The 23,907-nt window shown below is 42.5% G+C and overlaps 1 protein-coding gene across 3 annotated transcripts in view; it reads right to left on the bottom strand.

The window, feature by feature from the left end:
- The window catches only part of LOC139392227 (protein FAM91A1-like), a 127,142-nt gene extending 103,235 nt beyond the window's left edge, over positions 1–23,907 (bottom strand). The window contains exons 1-4 of one of the 3 annotated variants that reach the window (XM_071140060.1): positions 23,654–23,907; positions 22,267–22,351; positions 13,635–13,786; positions 6,604–6,661 (exon numbers count right to left, since the gene is read on the bottom strand). In XM_071140060.1, coding sequence (XP_070996161.1) covers positions 6,604–6,661; positions 13,635–13,786; positions 22,267–22,351; positions 23,654–23,725 — 367 coding nt within the window. In that variant the 5' untranslated portion in view covers positions 23,726–23,907. Of the gene's footprint in view, positions 1–6,603; positions 6,662–13,229; positions 13,239–13,293; positions 13,319–13,634; positions 13,787–22,266; positions 22,352–23,653 lie in introns of those variants that run through there. The other 2 variants (XM_071140061.1, XM_071140062.1) reach the window with 2 other exon arrangements.

Genomic DNA, 23,907 nt, shown 5'->3' with positions numbered 1-23,907 from the left:
GAGAGAGGGAGTACTACAATACTACTACTAACAGTCAGCAGTTTATCCCTGAGAGAGGGAGTACTACAATACTACTACTAACAGCCAGCAGTTTATCCCTGAGAGAGGGAGCACTACAATACTACTAACAGTCAGCAGTTTATCCCTGAGAGAGGGAGTACTACAATACTACTACTAACAGCCAGCAGTTTATCCCTGAGAGAGGGAGTACTACAATACTACTACTAACAGTCAGCAGTTTATCCCTGAGAGAGGGAGTACTACAATACTACTACTAACAGCCAGCAGTTTATCCCTGAGAGAGGGAGTACTACAATACTACTACTAACAGTCAGCAGTTTATCCCTGAGAGAGGGAGAACTACAATACTACTACTAACAGTCAGCAGTTTATCCCTGAGAGAGGGAGAACTACAATACTACTACTAACAGCCAGCAGTTTATCCCTGAGAGAGGGAGTACTACAATACTACTACTAACAGTCAGCAGTTTATCCCTGAGAGAGGGAGTACTACAATACTACTACTAACAGTCAGCAGTTTATCCCTGAGAGAGGGAGTACTACAATACTACTACTAACAGTCAGCAGTTTATCCCTGAGAGAGGGAGTACTACAATACTACTAACAGTCAGCAGTTTATCCCTGAGAGAGGGAGTACTACAATACTACTACTAACAGTCAGCAGTTTATCCCTGAGAGAGGGAGTACTACAATACTACTACTAACAGTCAGCAGTTTATCCCTGAGAGAGGGAGTACTACAATACTACTACTAACAGCCAGCAGATTATCCCTGAGAGAGGGAGTACTACAATACTACTACTAACAGTCAGCAGTTTATCCCGGAGAGAGGGAGTACTACAATACTACTAACAGTCAGCAGTTTATCCCTGAGAGAGGGAGTACTACAATACTACTACTAACAGCCAGCAGTTTATCCCTGAGAGAGGGAGAACTACAATACTACTACTAACAGCCAGCAGTACTACAATACTACTAACAGCCAGCAGTTTATCCCTGAGAGAGGGAGTACTACAATACTACTACTAACAGTCAGCAGTTTATCCCTGAGAGAGGGAGTACTACAATACTACTACTAACAGTCAGCATTTTATCCCTGAGAGAGGGAGTACTACAATACTACTACTAACAGTCAGCAGTTTATCCCTGAGAGAGGGAGTACTACAATACTACTACTAACAGCCAGCAGTTTATCCCTGAGAGAGGGAGTACTACAATACTACTACTAACAGTCAGCAGTTTATCCCTGAGAGAGGGAGTACTACAATACTACTAACAGTCAGCAGTTTATCCCTGAGAGAGGGAGTACTACAATACTACTACTAACAGTCAGCAGTTTATCCCTGAGAGAGGGAGTACTACAATACTACTAACAGTCAGCAGTTTATCCCTGAGAGAGGGAGTACTACAATACTACTACTAACAGTCAGCAGTTTATCCCTGAGAGAGGGAGAACTACAATACTACTACTAACAGTCAGCAGTTTATCCCTGAGAGAGGGAGTACTACAATACTACTAACAGCCAGCAGTTTATCCCTGAGAGAGGGAGTACTACAATACTACTACTAACAGTCAGCAGTTTATCCCTGAGAGAGGGAGTACTACAATACTACTAACAGCCAGCAGTTTATCACTGAGAGAGGGAGTACTACAATACTACTACTAACAGCCAGCAGTTTATCCCTGAGAGAGGGAGTACTACAATACTACTACTAACAGTCAGCAGTTTATCCCTGAGAGAGGGAGTACTACAATACTACTACTAACAGTCAGCAGTTTATCCCTGAGAGAGGGAGTACTACAATACTACTACTAACAGTCAGCAGTTTATCCCTGAGAGAGGGAGTACTACAATACTACTACTAACAGTCAGCAGTTTATCCCTGAGAGAGGGAGTACTACAATACTACTAACAGTCAGCAGTTTATCCCTGAGAGAGGGAGTACTACAATACTACTATTAACAGTCAGCAGTTTATCCCTGAGAGAGGGAGTACTACAATACTACTAACAGTCAGCAGTTTATCCCTGAGAGAGGGAGAACTACAATACTACTACTAACAGTCAGCAGTTTATCCCTGAGAGAGGGAGAACTACAATACTACTACTAACAGTCAGCAGTTTATCCCTGAGAGAGGGAGTACTACAATACTACTAACAGCCAGCAGTTTATCCCTGAGAGAGGGAGTACTACAATACTACTACTAACAGTCAGCAGTTTATCCCTGAGAGAGGGAGTACTACAATACTACTAACAGCCAGCAGTTTATCACTGAGAGAGGGAGTACTACAATACTACTACTAACAGCCAGCAGTTTATCCCTGAGAGAGGGAGTACTACAATACTACTACTAACAGTCAGCAGTTTATCCCTGAGGGAGTACTACAATACTACTACTAACAGCCAGCAGTTTATCCCTGAGAGAGGGAGAACTACAATACTACTACTAACAGCCAGCAGTTTATCCCTGAGAGAGGGAGTACTACAATACTACTACTAACAGTCAGCAGTTTATCCCTGAGAGAGGGAGTACTACAATACTACTACTAACAGCCAGCAGTTTATCCCTGAGAGAGGGAGTACTACAATACTACTACTAACAGTCAGCAGTTTTTCCCTGAGAGGGGGAGTATTACAATACTACTAACAGCCAGCAGTTTATCCCTGAGAGAGGGAGTACTACAATACTACTACTAACAGTCAGCAGTTTATCCCTGAGAGAGGGAGTACTACAATACTACTACTAACAGCCAGCAGTTTATCCCTGAGAGAGGGAGTACTACAATACTACTACTAACAGTCAGCAGTTTATCCCTGAGAGAGGGAGAACTACAATACTAACAGCCAGCAGTTTATCCCTGAGAGAGGGAGTACTACAATACTACTACTAACAGTCAGCAGTTTATCCCTGAGAGAGGGAGTACTACAATACTACAACTAACAGCCAGCAGTTTATCCCTGAGAGAGGGAGTACTACAATACTACTACTAACAGTCAGCAGTTTATCCCTGAGAGAGGGAGTACTACAATACTACTAACAGCCAGCAGTTTATCACTGAGAGAGGGAGTACTACAATACTACTACTAACAGCCAGCAGTTTATCCCTGAGAGAGGGAGTACTACAATACTACTACTAACAGTCAGCAGTTTATCCCTGAGAGAGGGAGTACTACAATACTACTACTAACAGCCAGCAGTTTATCCCTGAGAGAGGGAGTACTACAATACTACTACTAACAGTCAGCAGTTTATCCCTGAGAGAGGGAGTACTACAATACTACTAACAGTCAGCAGTTTATCCCTGAGAGAGGGAGTACTACAATACTACTACTAACAGTCAGCAGTTTATCCCTGAGAGAGGGAGTATTACAATACTACTACTAACAGCCAGCAGTTTATCCCTGAGAGAGGGAGTACTACAATACTACTACTAACAGTCAGCAGTTTATCCCTGAGAGAGGGAGTACTACAATACTACTAACAGCCAGCAGTTTATCCCTGAGAGAGGGAGTACTACAATACTACTACTAACAGCCAGCAGTTTATCCCTGAGAGAGGGAGTACTACAATACTACTACTAACAGTCAGCAGTTTATCCCTGAGAGAGGGAGTACTACAATACTACAACTAACAGTCAGCAGTTTATCCCTGAGAGAGGGAGTACTACAATACTACTACTAACAGCCAGCAGTTTATCCCTGAGAGAGGGAGTACTACAATACTACTACTAACAGTCAGCAGTTTATCCCTGAGAGAGGGAGTACTACAATACTACTACTAACAGTCAGCAGTTTATCCCTGAGAGAGGGAGTACTACAATACTACTACTAACAGTCAGCAGTTTATCCCTGAGAGAGGGAGTACTACAATACTACTACTAACAGCCAGCAGTTTATCCCTGAGAGAGGGAGAACTACAATACTACTACTAACAGCCAGCAGTTTATCCCTGAGAGAGGGAGTACTACAATACTACTAACAGTCAGCAGTTTATCCCTGAGAGAGGGAGTACTACAATACTACTACTAACAGCCAGCAGTTTATCCCTGAGAGAGGGAGTACTACAATACTACTACTAACAGTCAACAGTTTATCCCTGAGAGGGGGAGTATTACAATACTACTAACAGCCAGCAGTTTATCCCTGAGAGAGGGAGTACTACAATACTACTACTAACAGTCAGCAGTTTATCCCTGAGAGAGGGAGTACTACAATACTACTACTAACAGCCAGCAGTTTATCCCTGAGAGAGGGAGTACTACAATACTACTACTAACAGTCAGCAGTTTATCCCTGAGAGAGGGAGAACTACAATACTACTACTAACAGCCAGCAGTTTATCCCTGAGAGAGGGAGTACTACAATACTACTACTAACAGTCAGCAGTTTATCCCTGAGAGAGGGAGTACTACAATACTACTACTAACAGCCAGCAGTTTATCCCTGAGAGAGGGAGTACTACAATACTACTCCTAACAGTCAGCAGTTTATCCCTGAGAGAGGGAGTACTACAATACTACTACTAACAGTCAGCAGTTTATCCCTGAGAGAGGGAGTACTACAATAATACAACTAACAGTCAGCAGTTTATCCCTGAGAGAGGGAGTACTACAATACTACTAACAGTCAGCAGTTTATCCCTGAGAGAGGGAGTACTACAATACTACTACTAACAGTCAGCAGTTTATCCCTGAGAGAGGGAGTACTACAATACTACTACTAACAGTCAGCAGTTTATCCCTGAGAGAGGGAGTACTACAATACTACTACTAACAGCCAGCAGTACTACAATCCTACACATGGCGAGCGTCTTTATTATTGAATTCCGATAGCAATCTGAGTAACGAACAGCCAAATCACTAGCCTGTCAATCTGCTATAGCAGAAAAGTGAACCTATTCTATTGGCCAGCTTGTCATTCTGTGCGACAAAGAAACAAACAGACTCTGGGACAGTTGTAGGAGATAAATCCCAAATTCAATCAACCAGTAGGCCTAGACTTCATAAAAAACACAACATTAAAAAGCAATGAGTCTGATACAACAGCTCAGAACATTTAGATAATGAGGTTGATTAACTATTATTTCATTATAAAGCACAGCAATGTGCACAAGGCAGCAGGCCACATATACAAATGTTCCTTCCATTATGCAATTAGCAGGAAAACACTGTTAGAAATGTATGAAAAGCAGAAATCTAAAGATGCATCAACTATCATGTGTTAATATGACTGGGATTATCATGGGTTACAAATATGACTGGGATTATCATGGGTTACAAATATGACTGGGATTATCATGGTTACTAATATGACTAGGATTATCATGGGTTACAAATATGACTAGGATTATCATGGGTTACAAATATGACTAGGATTATCATGGGTTACTAATATGACTGGGATTATCATGGGTTACTAATATGACTAGGATTATCATGGGTTACAAATCTGACCGGGATTATCATGGGTTACTAATATGACTGGGATTATCATGGGTTACTAATATGACTGGGATTATCATGGGTTACTAATATGACTCGGATTATCATGGGTTACAAATATGACTAGGATTATCATGGGTTACTAATATGACTCGGATTATCATGGGTTACTAATATGACTGGGATTATCATGGGTACTAATATGACTGGGATTATCATCAACTAGCATGGGTTGCTAATATGACTAGGATTATCATCAACTAGCATGGGTTGCTAAAATGACTAAAATGGTGCCTTTAACTAATGGACAATGAAAGAAAGTTGATTTGAAAACCATTAGAACGTGAGAGAAATATGCTACTAGTTTCAACGGCATATGGAAGTCTAAATCATTTCCTCCACATTTCTATGGTCTGATTTTGGCTGCTTTGAAAGACATGTCTCATAATATGTAGTAAAACCTTCCAACTAAACTAAATGCATACTGCCTCCAGCTCATTGCAAAGTGGAGTGTGACACTCTGAAAGCCTGCCAACAACCGCTGCTTATACACTTGAATGGCAAATGGGAAGCGCGCTACAATTACCAGTTGAGAAATAAAAACAGTAGCCCTTTTCAATCGTGGCCATCAAAACTGTTTTTAACACACGATTGCATTTAGAATTATTACGCAATGATTGGGCTTATAAAAGCACATTTCAGTCCAGCAGCAACGAACAAGCGGTTTGAGGAGCTGTCGAAGCAGCTCTCACAGTGTCTGACTGATTCTCCGCTCCAATTAGGCTCTGTATATGTATGCTATGCTCGTGTGCTAAATAAGATGAATAATGAAAATGCATGTGCCAATTTAATTCCACAAAATTATGCACATTATCCTATAGACCGATAAGCATTACCGGTCCAATGTATTTCCATCGACTGGTATTTCCATCGACTGGTATTTCCATCGATTAATAGGCTAAAAATAATTATTTTGTAATTAATTGGTTTTTTCTTCTCCCGGACAAATGGCCGGCGCCAATTTTATTTATCGTTTTTTTATTCTTCTTTTTTGGGCCAAAAGCTGCTATTAGCGGCTACCGGAAATACTGCCCCACACACCACACAGCTCAGAGAGAAAGTACAGCAACAGGCTACTTACAGTCAGCAGCAGTGAAGTTGGGCAGCGAGTCGTAACTCTTCTCTACGTTCATGATGTCCTGGAGGTGGAGAGAGGGAGGGAGGGAGGGAGGGAGGGAGGGAGGGAGGGAGGGAGGGAGGTGGAGAGAGGGAGGAGAGGGAAGAGAAGAGGGAAGAGGAAGGGAGGGAGAAATTAAACCAGGAAAAAGGGAGCAGCAAATTAAACTAATTTCTCTTCCTACACCATTCCTTCCTTCCCTGAACCTTGATTATTCACTGTCAATGTTCCAAATGGCACCCTATTCCCAATGTAGTGCACTACTTTGGACCAGGGCCCTATGGCACACTATTCCCTATTTAGTGCAGTAATTCATTTATTCTATTAAAAACACATCAAATGGATTATCAGAGTGACACGTCGTTCAGTAATGTAATTTACATGTCTAGTATGAAGACGTTGCCTCAGAACGCGCCGCGAGACGTTGCCTCAGAACGCGCCGCGAGACGTTGCCTCAGAACGCGCCGCGAGACGTTGCCTCAGAACGCGCCGCGAGACGTTGCCTCAGAACGCGCCGCGAGACGTTGCCTCAGAACGCGCCGCGAGACGTTGCCTCAGAACGCGCCGCGAGACGTTGCCTCAGAACGCGCAGCGAGACGTTGCCTCAGAACGCGCAGCGAGACGTTGCCTCAGAACGCGCAGCGAGACGTTGCCTCAGAACGCGCAGCGAGACGTTGCTTCAGAATGTAGAAAATAAAATTGGTTTGAATGTTTTTCACCATTAACGATATCACAATCAGCTAAGCAACAGTTGGAGTTTGGGCACTATATGTAGGCGTAGTTGTTCATTATATTAAATCTGTGCATTTCTTTCATTGAAATTCAATGAAATTCTTCAAGGCAATGAAAAAGAGTAGCGTAGGATGTGCTGGATAACAGTTGAGGTCCACCCCACACTGACTGGGCCAATCCACCATCGTAGTGTACTGTGTTAGGTTCTAACGTTCAGAGTAAAAATGTACTCTTCCTCCTGAGTCTCCTCCTACCCATCTGTACAAGCAGTGATATTTAACCCTTCCTCCTGAGTCTCCTCCTACCCATCTGTACAAGCAGTGATATTTAACCCTTCCTCCTGAGTCTCCTCCTACCCATCTGCACAAGCAGTGATATTTAACCCTTCCTCCTGAGTCTCCTCCTACCCATCTGCACAAGCAGTGATATTTAACCCTTCCTCCTGAGTCTCCTCCTACCCATCTGTACAAGCAGTGATATTTAACCCTTCCTCCTGAGTCTCCTCCTACCCATCTGTACAAGCAGTGATATTTAACCCTTCCTCCTGAGTCTCCTCCTACCCATCTGCACAAGCAGTGATATTTAACCCTTCCTCCTGAGTCTCCTCCTACCCATCTGTACAAGCATTGACTCTTTACTGCTAGGCTGGACACTAAGTGATAAGGGCCATAAACTTTACATTTCTTCCTTAACGTGACCTGACCTGGACCCCCCACCTTTCATCACTAATCCATGGCTAATCCTTATCAATGCCTGCCACGCGATCACATTGCCGACACTCAGTACATTCCAAGCTCAATTGCCCCCACCATATACCTTCCTCCTATAGCTCTCCGAGGGACTATTAACACCAGAGGTTAATGGTTATTAATGGTCATTTCTCTATTGAAACTAATCATTAATAAGGATTTAAAGTTCATCAATCCAAACCTATCAGAAGGAGCCATCGGGATGCAGCATGGGTCTTGAATACAGACGCTATGGACTGTTACACAGGACAAAGTCACATGTTAGGGCAACTCAGGGGTTTAAGTCAAGGTAAACGGTGTGAAACTCCAGGAATAACACACAAAAAATAACAGAACCTTCTCACCAGGACCATTTATCTCTTTGATTTTGAATTATAAGACCGGTTAAGGTATCAAAAAATATATTTTTAAAAGTATTTCATGAAACATTTCATTTTTGCTATTAGCCAATAGAAACACAATGAATAACAGATAGTCCTTACTGCTATTAGCCAATAGAAACACATTGAATAACAGATAGTCCTTACTGCTATTAGAAACACATTGAATAACAGATAGTCCTTAATGCTATTAGCCCATAGAAACACATTGAATAACAGATAGTCCTTACTGCTATTAGCCCATAGAAACACATTGAATAACAGATAGTCCTTACTGCTATTAGCCCATAGAAACACATAGTCCTTACTGCTATTAGCCCATAGAAACACATTGAATAACAGATAGTCCTTACTGCTATTAGCCCATAGAAACACATTGAATAACAGATAGTCCTTACTGCTATTAGCCAATAGAAACACATTGAATAACAGACAGTCCTTACTGCTATTAGCCAATAGAAACACATTGAATAACAGATAGTCCTTACTGCTATTAGCCCATAGAAACACATTGAATAACAGATAGTCCTTACTGCTATTAGCCCATAGAGACACATTGAATAACAGATAGTCCTTACTGCTATTAGCCCATAGAAACACATTGAATAACAGATAGTCCTTACTGCTATTAGCCCATAGAAACACATTGAATAACAGATAGTCCTTACTGCTATTAGCCCATAGAAACACATTGAATAACAGACAGTCCTTACTGCTATTAGCCAATAGAAACACATTGAATAACAGACAGTCCTTACTGCTATTAGCCAATAGAAACACATTGAATAACAGATAGTCCTTACTGCTATTAGCCAATAGAAACACATTGAATAACAGATAGTCCTTACTGCTATTAGCCCATAGAAACTCATAGAATAACAGATAGTCCTTACTGCTATTAGCCCATAGAAACACATAGTCCTTACTGCTATTAGCCCATAGAAACACATTGAATAACAGATAGTCCTTACTGCTATTAGCCAATAGAAACACATTGAATAACAGACAGTCCTTACTGCTATTAGCCCATAGAAACACATTGAATAACAGATAGTCCTTACTGCTATTAGCCAATAGAAACACATAGAATAACAGATAGTCCTTACTGCTATTAGCCCATAGAAACACATAGAATAACAGATAGTCCTTACTGCTATTAGCCCATTGAATAACAGCTAATCCTTACTGCTATTAGCCCATAGAAACACATTGAATAACAGATAGTCCTTACTGCTATTAGCCCATAGAAACACATTGAATAACAGATAGTCCTTACTGCTATTAGCCAATAGAAACACATTGAATAACAGACAGTCCTTACTGCTATTAGCCCATAGAGACACATTGAATAACAGACAGTCCTTACTGCTATTAGCCCATAGAAACACATTGAATAACAGATAGTCCTTACTGCTATTAGCCCATAGAAACACATTGAATAACAGACAGTCCTTACTGCTATTAGCCAATAGAAACACATTGAATAACAGATAGTCCTTACTGCTATTAGCCCATAGAAACACATTGAATAACAGACAGTCCTTACTGCTATTAGCCCATAGAAACACATTGAATAACAGATAGTCCTTACTGCTATTAGCCAATAGAAACACGTAGTCCTTACTGCTATTAGCCCATAGAAACACATTGAATAACAGATAGTCCTTACTGCTATTAGCCCATAGAAACACATTGAATAACAGATAGTCCTTACTGCTATTAGCCAATAGAAACACATTGAGTTTAGCCTTACTGCTATTAGACCATAGAAACACATTGAATAACAGACAGTCCTTACTGCTATTAGCCCATAGAAACACATTGAATAACAGATTGTCCTTACTGCTATTAGCCAATAGAAACACATTGAATAACAGATTATTTATTGTTTTAAATCTAAAGGAAGTTTGTTCTGAAGTGTCTGGAAAAGTTGTATTTGTCCCTTGTTTTAGGCACTAAACTTTCTCCATAAATTGGTTTACCTGTACGGGGGACCTTCAGATGAGTCTTGTGGGGCATGTGGGCATCCTAGATCAAAACAAGAGTCTCACCTTTCCACCAAGTGGCCAAACCGTTCGGACACTCCGTGAGAAGACCGATTTAGCTCTGCCACCTTTACCGCGGAAATTCTAGCAGAAAGGTCAAGGTAGAACAGATATGATCCTCTATCCTCAATAATAGGGAGTTATTTTGAGCACTATAAAATACATTTCTATCTGCACGGCTCTGTACCGTTCTCCCAAATGAATACACCCCTTTGTGGCCAATTGGTTTTACAGAGTAGAAATATAAACATAGAAATACAATGAATAGAATGGGTTTGGAACCTCTATTCCTGGCAATCTGACTAGTGAACTCATGAGTGCAATCGCTTCCTGGTATTGTAATTAAATCATTTCCATGGTAATGTAGAATGTTTATTCAAATGATGTTAACTGATGTGGCTCATGTAATGGAATGTATTTTATGTAATGGCAGTTCAGTTGATTCAACAAATCACAGCACAGATTGATGCGTCCACTTCCTGCTTTTACTTCCTGCTTTGCTCATATGGGTCTCCCCATAATGTAATCATTGGCTTGAAAGAGGACACCTCCGTTAAACTCATTCTAGTGTAAAGACTGGTATCAGTATGACCTGAATGCACAGTATGCACAGTAGGACAGCTCTTGAATGGCCTGATTTGAGACTACGGTTCTGTCCTAAACTGTACCCTATTCAATTATAGTACACTACTACTGACCAGAGCACTATGGACGTACATGGACCTTATAGACCAGAGCACAATGGACCTTATAGACCAGAGCACAATGGACCTTATAGACCAGAGCACTATGGACGTACATGGACCTTATAGACCAGAGCCCTATAGACCAGAGCCCTATGGACCTTATAGACCAGAGCCCTATGGACCTTATAGACCAGAGCCCTATGGACCTTATAGACCAGAGCACTATGGACCTTATAGACCAGAGCCCTATGGACCGTATAGACCAGAGCCCTATGGACGTACATGGACCTTATAGACCAGAGCACTATAGACGTACAGTGGGGAGAACAAGTATTTGATACACTGCCGATTGTGCAGGTTTTCCTACTTACAAAGCATGTAGAGGTCTGTCATTTTTATCATAGGTACACTTCAAACGACGGAATCTAAAACAAAAATTCAGAAAATCACCTGACCTTATAGACCAGAGCCCTATAGACCGTATAGACCAGAGCACTATGGACCGTATAGACCAGAGCCCTATGGACCTTATAGACCAGAGCCCTATGGACCTTATAGACCAGAGCCCTATGGACCTTATAGACCAGAGCCCTATGGACCTTATAGACCAGAGCCCTATGGACCGTATAGACCAGAGCACTATGGACCTTATAGACCAGAGCACTATGGACGTACATGGACCGTATAGACCAGAGCACTATGGACGTACATGGACCTTATAGACCAGATGCACTATGGACCGTATAGACCAGAGCACTATGGACCTTATAGACCAGAGCACTATGGACGTACATGGACCTTATAGACCAGAGCACTATAGACGTACAGTGGGGAGAACAAGTATTTGATACACTGCCGATTGTGCAGGTTTTCCTACTTACAAAGCATGTAGAGGTCTGTCATTTTTATCATAGGTACACTTCAAACGACGGAATCTAAAACAAAAATTCAGAAAATCACATTGTATGATTTTTAAGTAATTAATTTGCATTTTATTGCATGTATGGTCTGAGGATCTCATCTCGGTACCTAATGGCAGTCAGGCTACCTCTGGCGAGCACATGGAGTGTTGTGCGGCCCCCCAAAGAAATGACACCCCACACCATGACTGACCCACCGCCAAACCGGTCATGCTGGAGGATGTTGCAGGCAGCAGAACGTTCTCCACGCCGTCTCCAGACTCTGTCACGTGCTCAGTGTGAATCTGCTTTCATCTGTGAAGAGCACAGGGCGCCAGTGGCGAATTTTCCAATCTTGGTGTTCTCTGGCAAATGCCAAACGTCCTGCACGGTGTTGGGCTGTAAGCACAACCCCCACCTGTGGACATCGGGCCCTCATACCACCCTCATGGAGTCTGTTTCTGACCGTATGAGCAGACATGCACATTTGTGGCCTGCTGGAGGTCATTTTGCAGGGCTCTGGCAGTGCTCCTCCTTGCACAAAGGCGGAGGTAGCGGCCTTCCTACGGCCTCCTCCACGTCTCCTGATGTACTGGCCTGTCTCCTGGTAGCGCCTCCATGCTCTGGACACTACGCTGACAGACACAGCAAACCTTCTTGCCACAGTTCGCATTGATGTGCCATCCTGGATGAGCTGCACTACCTGAGTCACTTGTGTGGGTTGTAGGCTCCGTCTCATGCTGCCACTAGAGTGAAAGCACCGCCAGCATTCAAAAGTGACCAAAACATCAGCCAGGAAGCATAGGAACTGAGAAGTGGTCTGTGGTCACCACCTGCAGAACCACTCCTTTATTGGGGGTGTCTTGCTAATTGCCTATAATTTCCACCTGTTGTCTATTCCATTTGCACAACAGCATGTGACATGTATTGTCAATCAGTGTTGCTTCCTAAGTGGACAGTTTGATTTCACAGAAGTGTGATTGACTTGGAGTTACATTGTGTTGTTTAAGTGTGCCCTTTATTTTTTTGAGCAGTGTAGTAGAAGGGGTGACTACAGTAGATATATTATATATAGTAATAGTATATAGTATTATAGTACCTCCATGATGCTGATATAGTAGAAGGGGTGACTATAGTAGATATAGTATATACTATTATAGTACCTCCATGATGCTGATATAGTAGGAGAAGGGGTGACTACAGTAGATATATTATATATAGTAATAGTATATAGTATTATAGTACCTCCATGATTCTGATATAGTAGAAGGGGTGACTACAGTAGATATAGTATATAGTATTATAGTACCTCCATGATGCTGATATAGTAGGAGAAGGGGTGACTATAGTAGATATAGTATATAGTATTATAGTACCTCCATGATTCTGATATAGTAGAAGGGGTGACTACAGTAGATATAGTATATAGTATTATAGTACCTCCATGATGCTGATATGGTAGAAGGGGTGACTACAGTAGATATATTATATAGTATTATAGTACCTCCATGATGCTGATATAGTAGGAGAAGGGGGTGATGCGGAGGCCTTTGACCATGATGTCTGACAGGTGGTAGGGGTAGAGCATCAGGTGATCTCGGCTGTACTTCAGCAGCTCCTCATAGTACTTCCTCTCATCCTTCCTCACGTGTCTCACTGGACAGACATGGGGGGAGAGGACAGACACACTCAGATCAGACAGGGACTGATAAGGACAGAGACAGACAGAGCAGATAGGGACTGATAAGGACAGAGACAGTCAGATCAGATAGGGACAGGTTAGGACAGACAGATCAGATGGGGATGGGTTAGGAAAGACAGTCAGATCAGATAGGGACTGATAAGGACAGAGAGTCAGATCAGATAGAGACGGGTTAGGACAGTCAGATCAGATAGGGACAGGTTAGGAAAGACAGTCAGATCAGATAGGGACTGATAAGGACAGAGACGGTCAGATCAGATAGGGACTGATAAGGACAGAGACAGTCAGATCAGATAGGGACTGATAAGGACAGAGAAGGTCAGATCAAATAGGGACAGGTTAGGACAGACAGATCAGATAGGGACTGATAAGGGCAGAGAAGGTCAGATCAGATAGGGACTGATAAGAACAGAGACAGTCAGATCAGATAGGGACAGGTTAGGACAGACAGATCAGATAGGGACAGGTTAGGACAGACAGATCAGATAGGGACAGGTTAGGACAGAGACAGTCAGATCAGATAGGGACGGGTTAGGACAGACAGATCAGATAGGGACAGGTTAAGGGACTGATAAGGACAGACACTATGATCAGATTGGGAAAGAAAGCTAGTCCATTAGGCCTACTGACAACTTAAAAAACAATGACAATAGTAGATACTTTCAGATACATAGGGCCCCATAATAATGGACTGTAAGTACTGAGCAATAAAATTATTTATTATTGGTTATGAATTGGCCTTCAGAAAGTATTCACACATTGACTTTTTCCACAATGGTCATGAAATGTTATTTGAATGAAACCATATGAAACTTTTTCATATATAATATAATGACAAGTTTACACTATTCATCTATGACAAAGATATTTCTATAGGTCTTGCCTTTCTTCTGTCTGGTGTTAGCTAGTTACTGGCTAGCTAGGTCTTCATCTTTCTGGTGTTAGCTAGTTACTGGCTAGCTAGGTCTTCATCTGTCTGGTGTTAGCTAGTTACTGTCTAGCTAGGTCTTCATCTGTCTGGTGTTAGCTAGTTACTGGCTAGCTAAGTCTACATCTGTGTCTGGTGTTAGCTAGTTACTGGCTAGCTAGGTCTTCATCTGTCTGGTGTTAGCTAGTTACTGGCTAGCTAGGTCTTCATCGGTCTGGTGTTAGCTAGTTACTGGCTAGCTAAGTCTACATCTGTGTCTGGTGTTAGCTAGTTACTGGCTAGCTAGGTCTTCATCTGTCTGGTGTTAGCTAGTTACTGGCTAGCTAGGTCTTCATCTGTCTGGTGTTAGCTAGTTACTGGCTAGCTAGGTCTTCATCTGTCTGGTGTTAGCTAGTTACTGGCTAGCTAGGTCTTCATCTGTCTGGTGTTAGTTACTGGCTAGCTAGGTCTTCATCTGTCTGGTGTTAGCTAGTTACTGGCTAGCTAGGTCTTCATCTGTCTGGTGTTAGCTAGTTACTGGCTAGCTAGGTCTTCATCTGTCTGGTGTTAGTTAGTTACTGGCTAGCTAGGTCTTCATCTGTCTGGTGTTAGTTACTGGCTAGCTAGGTCTTCATCTGTCTGGTGTTAGTTACTGGCTAGCTAGGTCTTCATCTGTCTGGTGTTAGCTAGTTACTGGCTAGCTAGGTCTTCATCTGTCTGGTGTTAGCTAGTTACTGACTAGCTAGGTCTACATCTGTCTGGTGTTAGCTAGTTACTGGCTAGCTAGGTCTACATCTGTCTGGTGTTAGTTAGTTACTGGCTAGCTAGGTCTTCATCTGTCTGGTGTTAGTTACTGGCTAGCTAGGTCTTCATCTGTCTGGTGTTAGCTAGTTACTGGCTAGCTAGGTCTTCATTTCTCTGGTGTTAGTTAGTTACTGGCTAGCTAGGTCTTCATCTGTCTGGTGTTAGTTAGTTACTGGCTAGCTAGGTCTTCATCTGTCTGGTGTTAGTTAGTTAGTTACTGGCTAGCTAGGTCTTCATCTGTCTGGTGTTAGTTAGTTACAGGCTAGCTAGGTCTTCATCTGTCTGGTGTTAGTTAGTTACAGGCTAGCTAGGTCTTCATCTGTCTGGTGTTAGTTACTGGCTAGCTAGGTCTTCATCTGTCTGGTGTTAGTTACTGGCTAGCTAGGTCTTCATCTGTCTGGTGTTAGCTAGTTACTGGCTAGCTAGGTCTTCATTTCTCTGGTGTTAGTTAGTTACTGGCTAGCTAGGTCTTCATCTGTCTGGTGTTAGTTAGTAACTGGCTAGCTAGGTCTTCATCTGTCTGGTGTTAGTTAGTTAGTTACTGGCTAGCTAGGTCTTCATCTGTCTGGTGTTAGTTAGTTAGTTACTGGCTAGCTAGGTCTTCATCTGTCTGGTGTTAGTTAGTTACAGGCTAGCTAGGTCTTCATCTGTCTGGTGTTAGTTAGTTACAGGCTAGCTAGGTCTTCATCTGTCTGGTGTTAGTTAGTTACAGGCTAGCTAGGTCTTCTGCCAGCATGGAACAGTCAGTCAAAGCGAGCTCATGACTATAAGCTCCCCGCCCACTAAGCCTGTCTTTTTAAACTTCCTGTTAGTTAGTCATTAGAGAAAATTTGAACTTCCTCAAATTATGAGAAATTCTATGCAAAAGTTTTATCATGGTTGATATTTTAGTCACTCAAAAGGTTATTTTACATGGGAATCAGGACCTTTAAAATGTATTTATATATGTTTGTCACTGGCCTACACACAATACCCCATAATGTCAAAGTGGAATTGTGTATTTATTTTGACAAATTTATAGAAAATTAAAAGCTAAAATGCCTTCAGTCAATAAATATTCAACCCATTTTTTATGGCAAGCCTCAAGTTCAGGAGAAAAGAAATGTGCTTAACAAGTTACATTTTAAGTTGCATGGACTGTGTGCAATAATAGTGTTCAACATGATTTTTGAATGACTACCTCATCTCTGTACCCCACACATACAGATAATTGTAAGGCCCCTCAGTCGAGCAGTGAATTTCAAACACAGATTGAACCACAAAGATCAGGGAGGTTTTCCAATGCCTCACAAAGAAGGGCTCCTATTGGTAGATGGTTAAAAAAAACAAAAACATTGAAAATCCCTTTGAGCATAGTGAAGTTATTAATTACACTTTGGATAGTGTATCAATACACCCAGTAACAAAGATACAGGCGTCCTTCCTAACTCAGTTGCCGGAGAGGAAGGAAACTGCTCAGGGACTTCACCATGAGGCCAATGGTGACTTTAAAACAGTTACAGAGTTTAATGGCTGTGATAGGAGAAAACTGAGGATGGATCAACAACATTGTAGTTACTCCACAATACTAACCTAAATGACAGAGTGAAAGGAAGGAAGCAACAAGGCAGTAAAGTCATACTGCAAAACATGTGGCAATTACAATTAACTGTTTGTCCTGAATACAAAGTGTTATGTTTGGGGCAAATATAATACAACACATTACTGAGTACCACTCTCCATATATTCAAGCATAGTGTTGGCTGCATTATGTTATGGGTATGATGGTAATCGTTCAGGACTAGGGAGTTTTTCAGGATAAAAAAAAGAAAAGGAATGATGCTAAGCACAGGCAAAATCCTAGAGAAAAACAACCTGGTTCAGTCTGCTTTCCAACAGACACTGGGAGAGGACAATAACCTAAAACACAAGGCCAAATATCACTGGAGTTGCTTACCAAAAGAGTGAATGCTCCCGAGTGGCTGAGTAACAGGTTTGACTTAAATCTGCATGAAAATCTATGGCAGGAAGTAAATTTTATTTTCTAGCAATGATCAACAAGCTTGAAGAATTATAATGGGCAAATGTTGCACAATCCAGGTGTGGACAGTTCTTAGAGATTTACCCAGAAGCACTCACAGCTGTACTTGCTGCCAAAGGTGCTTCTAACATGTATTTTCTCAGGGGGTTAAATACTTATCTAAATCAAGATATCATAGTGTTTTATTTTTCCTAAATGTTTTACAAATGTCCACTTTGACAGAGTATTTTGTAGTGATGCACCGATATGACATTTTTGGCCGATACCGATATCCGATATTTTCCTTGACAAAAATACCTGAAACTGATAACCGTTATTTAGAATTTTAGCGGCCTTTTAAGGATTCTAGTACAGTTAAATAGTTAACACACACATGGTCGCAGCGGTCTAAGGCACTGCATCGTGGTGCAAGAGGCATCACTACAGTCCCTGGTTCGAATCCAGGCTGTGTCACATCCGGCCGTGATTGGGAGTCCCGTAGAACGGCGCACAATTGACCCAGTGTCGTCTGGGTTTGGCCGTCAATGGAAATAAGAATTTGTTCTTAACTAAATTGCCTAGTTAAATAAAAGGTTTTTACACATACCACACTGACCAAAAACGTATTTTGTTGGCATTTACAAATGTCCCCATTAACAGTAAAACATAATCACAACCTATTTCTTTCACTAACTTGCTGTGCTGTTTCATTGTTAATTTGTTCCGTCGTTTCATTCTCAACCAGGATTTCTATGGAACGCCGTTTGGGTCTTTGCTATGGAACGCCGTTTGGGTCTTTGCTATGGAACGCCGTCTGGGTCTTTGCAATGGAATGCCGTCTGGGTCTTTGCTATGGAACGCCGTTTGGGTCTTTGCTATGGAACGCCGTTTGGGTCTTTGCTATGGAACGCCGTTTGGGTCTTTGCTATGGAACGCCGTTTGGGTCTTTGCTATGGAACGCCGTTTGGGTCTTTGCTATGGAACGCCGTCTGGGTCTTTGCTATGGAACGCCGTTTGGGTCTTTGCTATGGAACGCCGTTTGGGTCTTTGCTATGGAACGCCGTTTGGGTCTTTGCTATGGAACGCCGTTTGGGTCTTTGCTATGGAACGCCGTCTGGGTCTTTGCAATGGAACGCCGTCTGGGTCTTTGCTATGGAACGCCGTCTGGGTCTTTGCTATGGAACGCCGTCTGGGTCTTTGCTATGGAACGCCGTCTGGGTCTTTGCTATGGAACGCCGTCTGGGTCTTTGCTATGGAACGCCGTCTGGGTCTTTGCTATGGAACGCCGTCTGGGTCTTTGCTATGGAACGCCGTCTGGGTCTTTGCTATGGAACGCCGTCTGGGTCTTTGCTATGGAACGCCGTCTGGGTCTTTGCTATGGAACGCCGTCTGGGTCTTTGCTATGGAACGCCGTCTGGGTCTTTGCTATGGAACGCCGTCTGGGTCTTTGCTATGGAACGCCGTCTGGGTCTTTGCTATGGAACGCCGTCTGGGTCTTTGCTATGGAACGCCGTCTGGGTCTTTGTGTGTCAAATAAGTTTGATGACCAATCAGGACCTGAATATGACTGCAATATTTCACATAGTTATTACAATATCACTCCTAATTTGATATGTCACAACGATTCATCGATACGTATGCTATGATGCTATGATGCTGGTAAAGTTGTCTCGCGCACCTACAGTGCTGGTCATAAGAAAAGCTAGCTAGCTCATGGATGCAAACAATGTTCTTTCCCAAAAACATAAAAACATAGCAGAACGACAATCTGTTTCAGTAGCTATAATTAGCTAGCTAACTATATAGCTATATAGCTAGGTGTCATCATCTAAAATAACACTGATTTATAAGACAGTTTAATGAATGGTAGTTGAATGGTAGTTGGACCCATCTATGTGAAGCTAGCCACAATAAGGATTAAGGCAAGGGCTGATTTCAAGGTTTTACTGCTAACCTACAAAGCATTACATGAGCTTGCTCCTACTTATCTTTTTCTGATTTGGTCCTGCCGTACATACCTACACGTACGCTACGGTCACAAGACGCATGCCTCCTAAATGTCCCTAGAATTTCTAAGCAAACAGCTGGAGGCAGGGCTTTCTCCTATAGAGCTCCATTTTTATGGAATGGTCTGCCTACCCATGTGAGACACGCAGACTCAGTCTCGACCTTTAAGTCAGTACTGAAGACTCATCTCTTCAGTGGGTCATATGATTGAGTGTAGTCTGGCCCAGGAGTGGGAAGGTGAACGGAGCAACGAACCTGTTGCTGTCTCTGCCTGACCGGTTCCCCTCTTTCCACTGGGATTCTCTGCCTCTAACCCTATTACAGGGGCTGAGTCACTGGCTTACTAGGGCTCTTTCATACCGTCCCTGGGAGGGGTGCGTCACTTGAGTGGGTTGAGTCACTGGTGTGATCTTCCCGTCTGGGTTGGCGCCCCCCCCCTTGGTTTGTGCCGTGGCGGAGATCTTTGTGGGCTATACTCGGCCCTGTCTCAGGATGGTTGGTGGTTGAAGATATCCCTCTAGTGGTGTGGGGGCTGTACTTTGACAAAGTGGGTGGGGTTATATCCTTCCTGTTTGGCCCTGTCCGGGGGTGTCATTGGATGGGGCCACAGTGTTTCCTGACCCCTCCTGTCTCAGCCTCCAGTATTTATGCTGCAATAGTTTATGTGTTGGGGGGCTAGGGTCAGTTTGTTATATCTGGAGTACTTCTCCTGTCTTATCCATTGTCCTGTGTGAATTTAAGTATGCTCTCTAATTCTCTCTTTCTTTCTTTCTCTCTCTCGGAGGACCTGAGCCCTAGGACCATGCCTCAGGACTACCTGGCATGATGACTCCTTGCTGCCCCCAGTCCACCTGGCCGTGCTGCTGCTCCAGTTTCAACTGTTCTGCCTGCGGCTATGGAACCCTGACCTGTTCACCCTGACCTGTTCACCGGACATGCTACCTGTCCCAGACCTGCTGTTTTCAACTCTCTAGAGACAGCAGGAGCGGTAGAGATACTCTCAATGAAAAGCTATGAAAAGCCAACTAACATTTACTCCTGAGGTGCTGACCTGTTGCACCCTCTACAACAGCTGTGATTATTATTATTTGACCCTGCTGGTCATTTATGAACATTTGAACATTTTGGCCATGTTCTGTTGTAATCTCCACCCGGCACAGCCAGAAGATGACTGGCCACCCCTCATAGGAAGAAACCTGGAGAGGAACCAGGCTATGTTTTGGCCTTTCTATGGAGTTTTTCCTAGTCACTGTGCTTCTACACCTGCATTGCTTGCTGTTTGGGGTTTTAGTCTGGGTTTCTGTACAGCACTTTGTGACATCAGCTGATGTAAGAAGGGCTTTATGAATACATTTGATTGATTGTTTGATTGATTGATTAGCCACAATAGTGGACTTTGTGGTTGACCTTCAAAATAAATGTGTATTCATTAGCATCACTGTCAATGACATACTTTTATTTTGAAGGCAAAACGCAAATTCCACTATTGTGCCTAAATCTTATTATGGCAAGCTTCACAACATATAACTTGGTCCGGTTGAGCCTCACAAGCCAGATGAAGCTAGCTGGCTGCTTATAATGTTAGCTTTGGGCAACAGGGCTAAGTAGCTGACTAGCAATTTATTTTCATGAACTGAAGTTCAATTTCAATAGGCGAACAACAATTCTTACAAGGATTCCTAAATCATTGCTAAGAATAATGAAAATGACTGCAGTTTCTACTGGTCATTGTTTTTAGGCTGGTTGTATTGGAGTTAGCTAGGTACCAAGCTAAAGCTAGCTAGCTACCCCAGAAGTTGCAGTCAAACAAATTATGCTTTATTACCAACGCGGTATTGTAAACATCAGTCGTGGCCGGTGTTTGCTTGTTTGCAGACTTTTTTGTACAGCTTGACAGTGCTACTGTATCTTTTCTGACACGCAACGACCCAAACGGCGTTCCATATGTCGTGAAGCTAATCGCAGTGACGCTATTACTGTGCAACTCCGGTAGGGCAACAGCTGAAAAATAGGGCACTTGGTAGTGTGTACCGGTGCTCGTCCAGTCGGCGAAAGCCAACGGTTGATTGTCAAGGGCAATGAACTCCATTATCTTGCAGTTAATGGATTTCGCCTTTGAGATGTCTCGCTGAAATGTTCTTACTCTTTCCAATGACTGCTCGACTTGTTGACTGCTCGATCCACACAGCAGACATTGTGGGCAAGGTTAGGAATGCTGTGTTGCACGTGTAGAGCAACATTTTACGTGGCGTCATTACGTCATGTACCTACGTTTATATAGGTATGCATGGCAGCTTTGACATCGGTTTGCACATCAGGCGTTAAACTAGACACCGGCCGATACCGATGTTGGCATTTTTAGCTAATATCTGCCGATTCTGATATGTTCACCGATATATCAGGTATCCCTAGTATTTTGTGTAGATTTACTACAATTTTTTTTTATCCATTTTAATCCCACTTTGTAACACAACAAAATCTGGAAAAAGTCAAGGGGTGTGAACACTTTCTGTGCTTGCCCTGAAATGAGGGGTGGATATTGTAGTCTACAACATAGTTATTCTGACAAGCCTGAGACTTCCATGCATTCCACTCCTCCCATGCTGACTCCTCCCATCCTGACTCCTCCCATGCTGACTCCTCCCACGCTGACTCCTCCCACGCTGACTCCTCCCACGCTGACTCCTCCCATGCTGACTCCTCCCATGCTGACTCACCTAGGTTATTGCGGAACCTTAGCTGGTTGCGGATACTGTACAACTGCACATGTTTCTCATATTCACGCTGCGAGTTCCCAACACTCTGTAAATGAAAACAGGACATTTAAATGCATTAATATACAAATTAAATCAAATGTTATGTCACATGCCCCGAATACAACAAGTGTAGACCATACCGTGAAATGCTTACACAGGAGCCCATTCCCAACAATTCAGTTAAAAAGACAATTAACAAATAGATAAAAAGATAATAGTAACACAAAATAACAATAACGAGGCTAAATACAGGCTATATACAAGGAGTACCGGTACTGAGTCAGTGTACTGGGGGACGAGGTCGTTGGGGTGATTGATTGAGGTCATTTATATGTAGGTTTGGCATATGTAGGTTTGGTTAGGTGAATTATTGATTGAAATACTATGTACATGTAGGTAGGGGGGGGGGGGGGGGAGCAGAACGTCCAGGTAGCTGTTTAATTAACTGTTCATCAGTCTTATGGCTTTGGGGTAGAAGCTGTTCAGGAGCCTTTTGGTCCCAGACTTGGATCGCTCCGGTACTGCTTGCCGTGCGGTAGCAGAGAAAACAGACTGACTTGGTTGGCTGGAGCCTGATCATTTTTAGGACCTTTCTCTGACACTGCCTGGTATAGAGGTCCTGGATGGCAGTCTGTAAGCACTACCCTCTTTACAGTAACATACACAGTATGTATTAAAGCCTACAGAAAGGTAATGTAGAGGTGATTGAATATTGCATTATAGAGCTTGCATTATAAACACAACGCATTCAATCTCATTCATACCGCTGCTCTAAAAAAAAAGATGTCTCTGACATCTTGGCATAGTAGCTCAACACTTATGATGAGGTGGCATTTATTAACGGTATGTAGTAGTTATGAATAGATAATTGCGGTATTATAACTACATTTCTTTGCTGATCAAACACATTTCGAGTAACCCTAGTTGCTTGACATGGTTGATAATAGATAACACAATGCCGCTAGATGATAGCTGTTCAGCTATCATCATGACATTACACCAGCTGTCAAAATCATCTGATTAAGAATGAGCTGCTATACCAAGTTAGGCAGCCAGCTAGTTAGATAACGGAGCGGTGCTCTGATGATGCTTTCAGGTGAACGACAAAATCAGTTACTAATGAACCCACGGGAGAAAGTTTACATCTTGTCAGTTAACTTAACTAGCTGGCTGTGAATAGCTTTTTAGCTAGCTAGGATCAGAGGTTCCCAAACGTTTAGTTTTTTTTTTGCCCTAACACTACACAGCTGATACAATTAACCAAAGCTTGAATGATGAGTTGGTTATTTGAATCAACTGTGTAGTGTTAGGGGGAAACGTATGGAAAACCCTGAGCTAGATCAAATACCTGTTTGACATTTGCTGGTAGCTTGTTCCACGGATAATTCTGCCTAATGTGAAATTCGACGTCCGTGTTCATCGCTAACTAGTTTGAATCGGGATCCACGAAACGAACAGCAGCGGGTTTTTGCCAAGTCCAAGATGACTTATAGAAAATACCGAAACATAAAAAATATTTAAAAAAAATAAATGTATACAGTAACTTAATAATCCGAATGTTTCAGATCTGAAAATAGCAATTTTTTCCCCCTTTTTAATAAA

The sequence above is a fragment of the Oncorhynchus clarkii genome, chromosome 32 (genome assembly GCF_045791955.1).
Source record: "Oncorhynchus clarkii lewisi isolate Uvic-CL-2024 chromosome 32, UVic_Ocla_1.0, whole genome shotgun sequence".
In the NCBI taxonomy this organism is placed as follows: Eukaryota; Metazoa; Chordata; class Actinopteri; order Salmoniformes; family Salmonidae; genus Oncorhynchus; species Oncorhynchus clarkii.
This window is presented reverse-complemented; position numbering and strand designations above follow the sequence as displayed.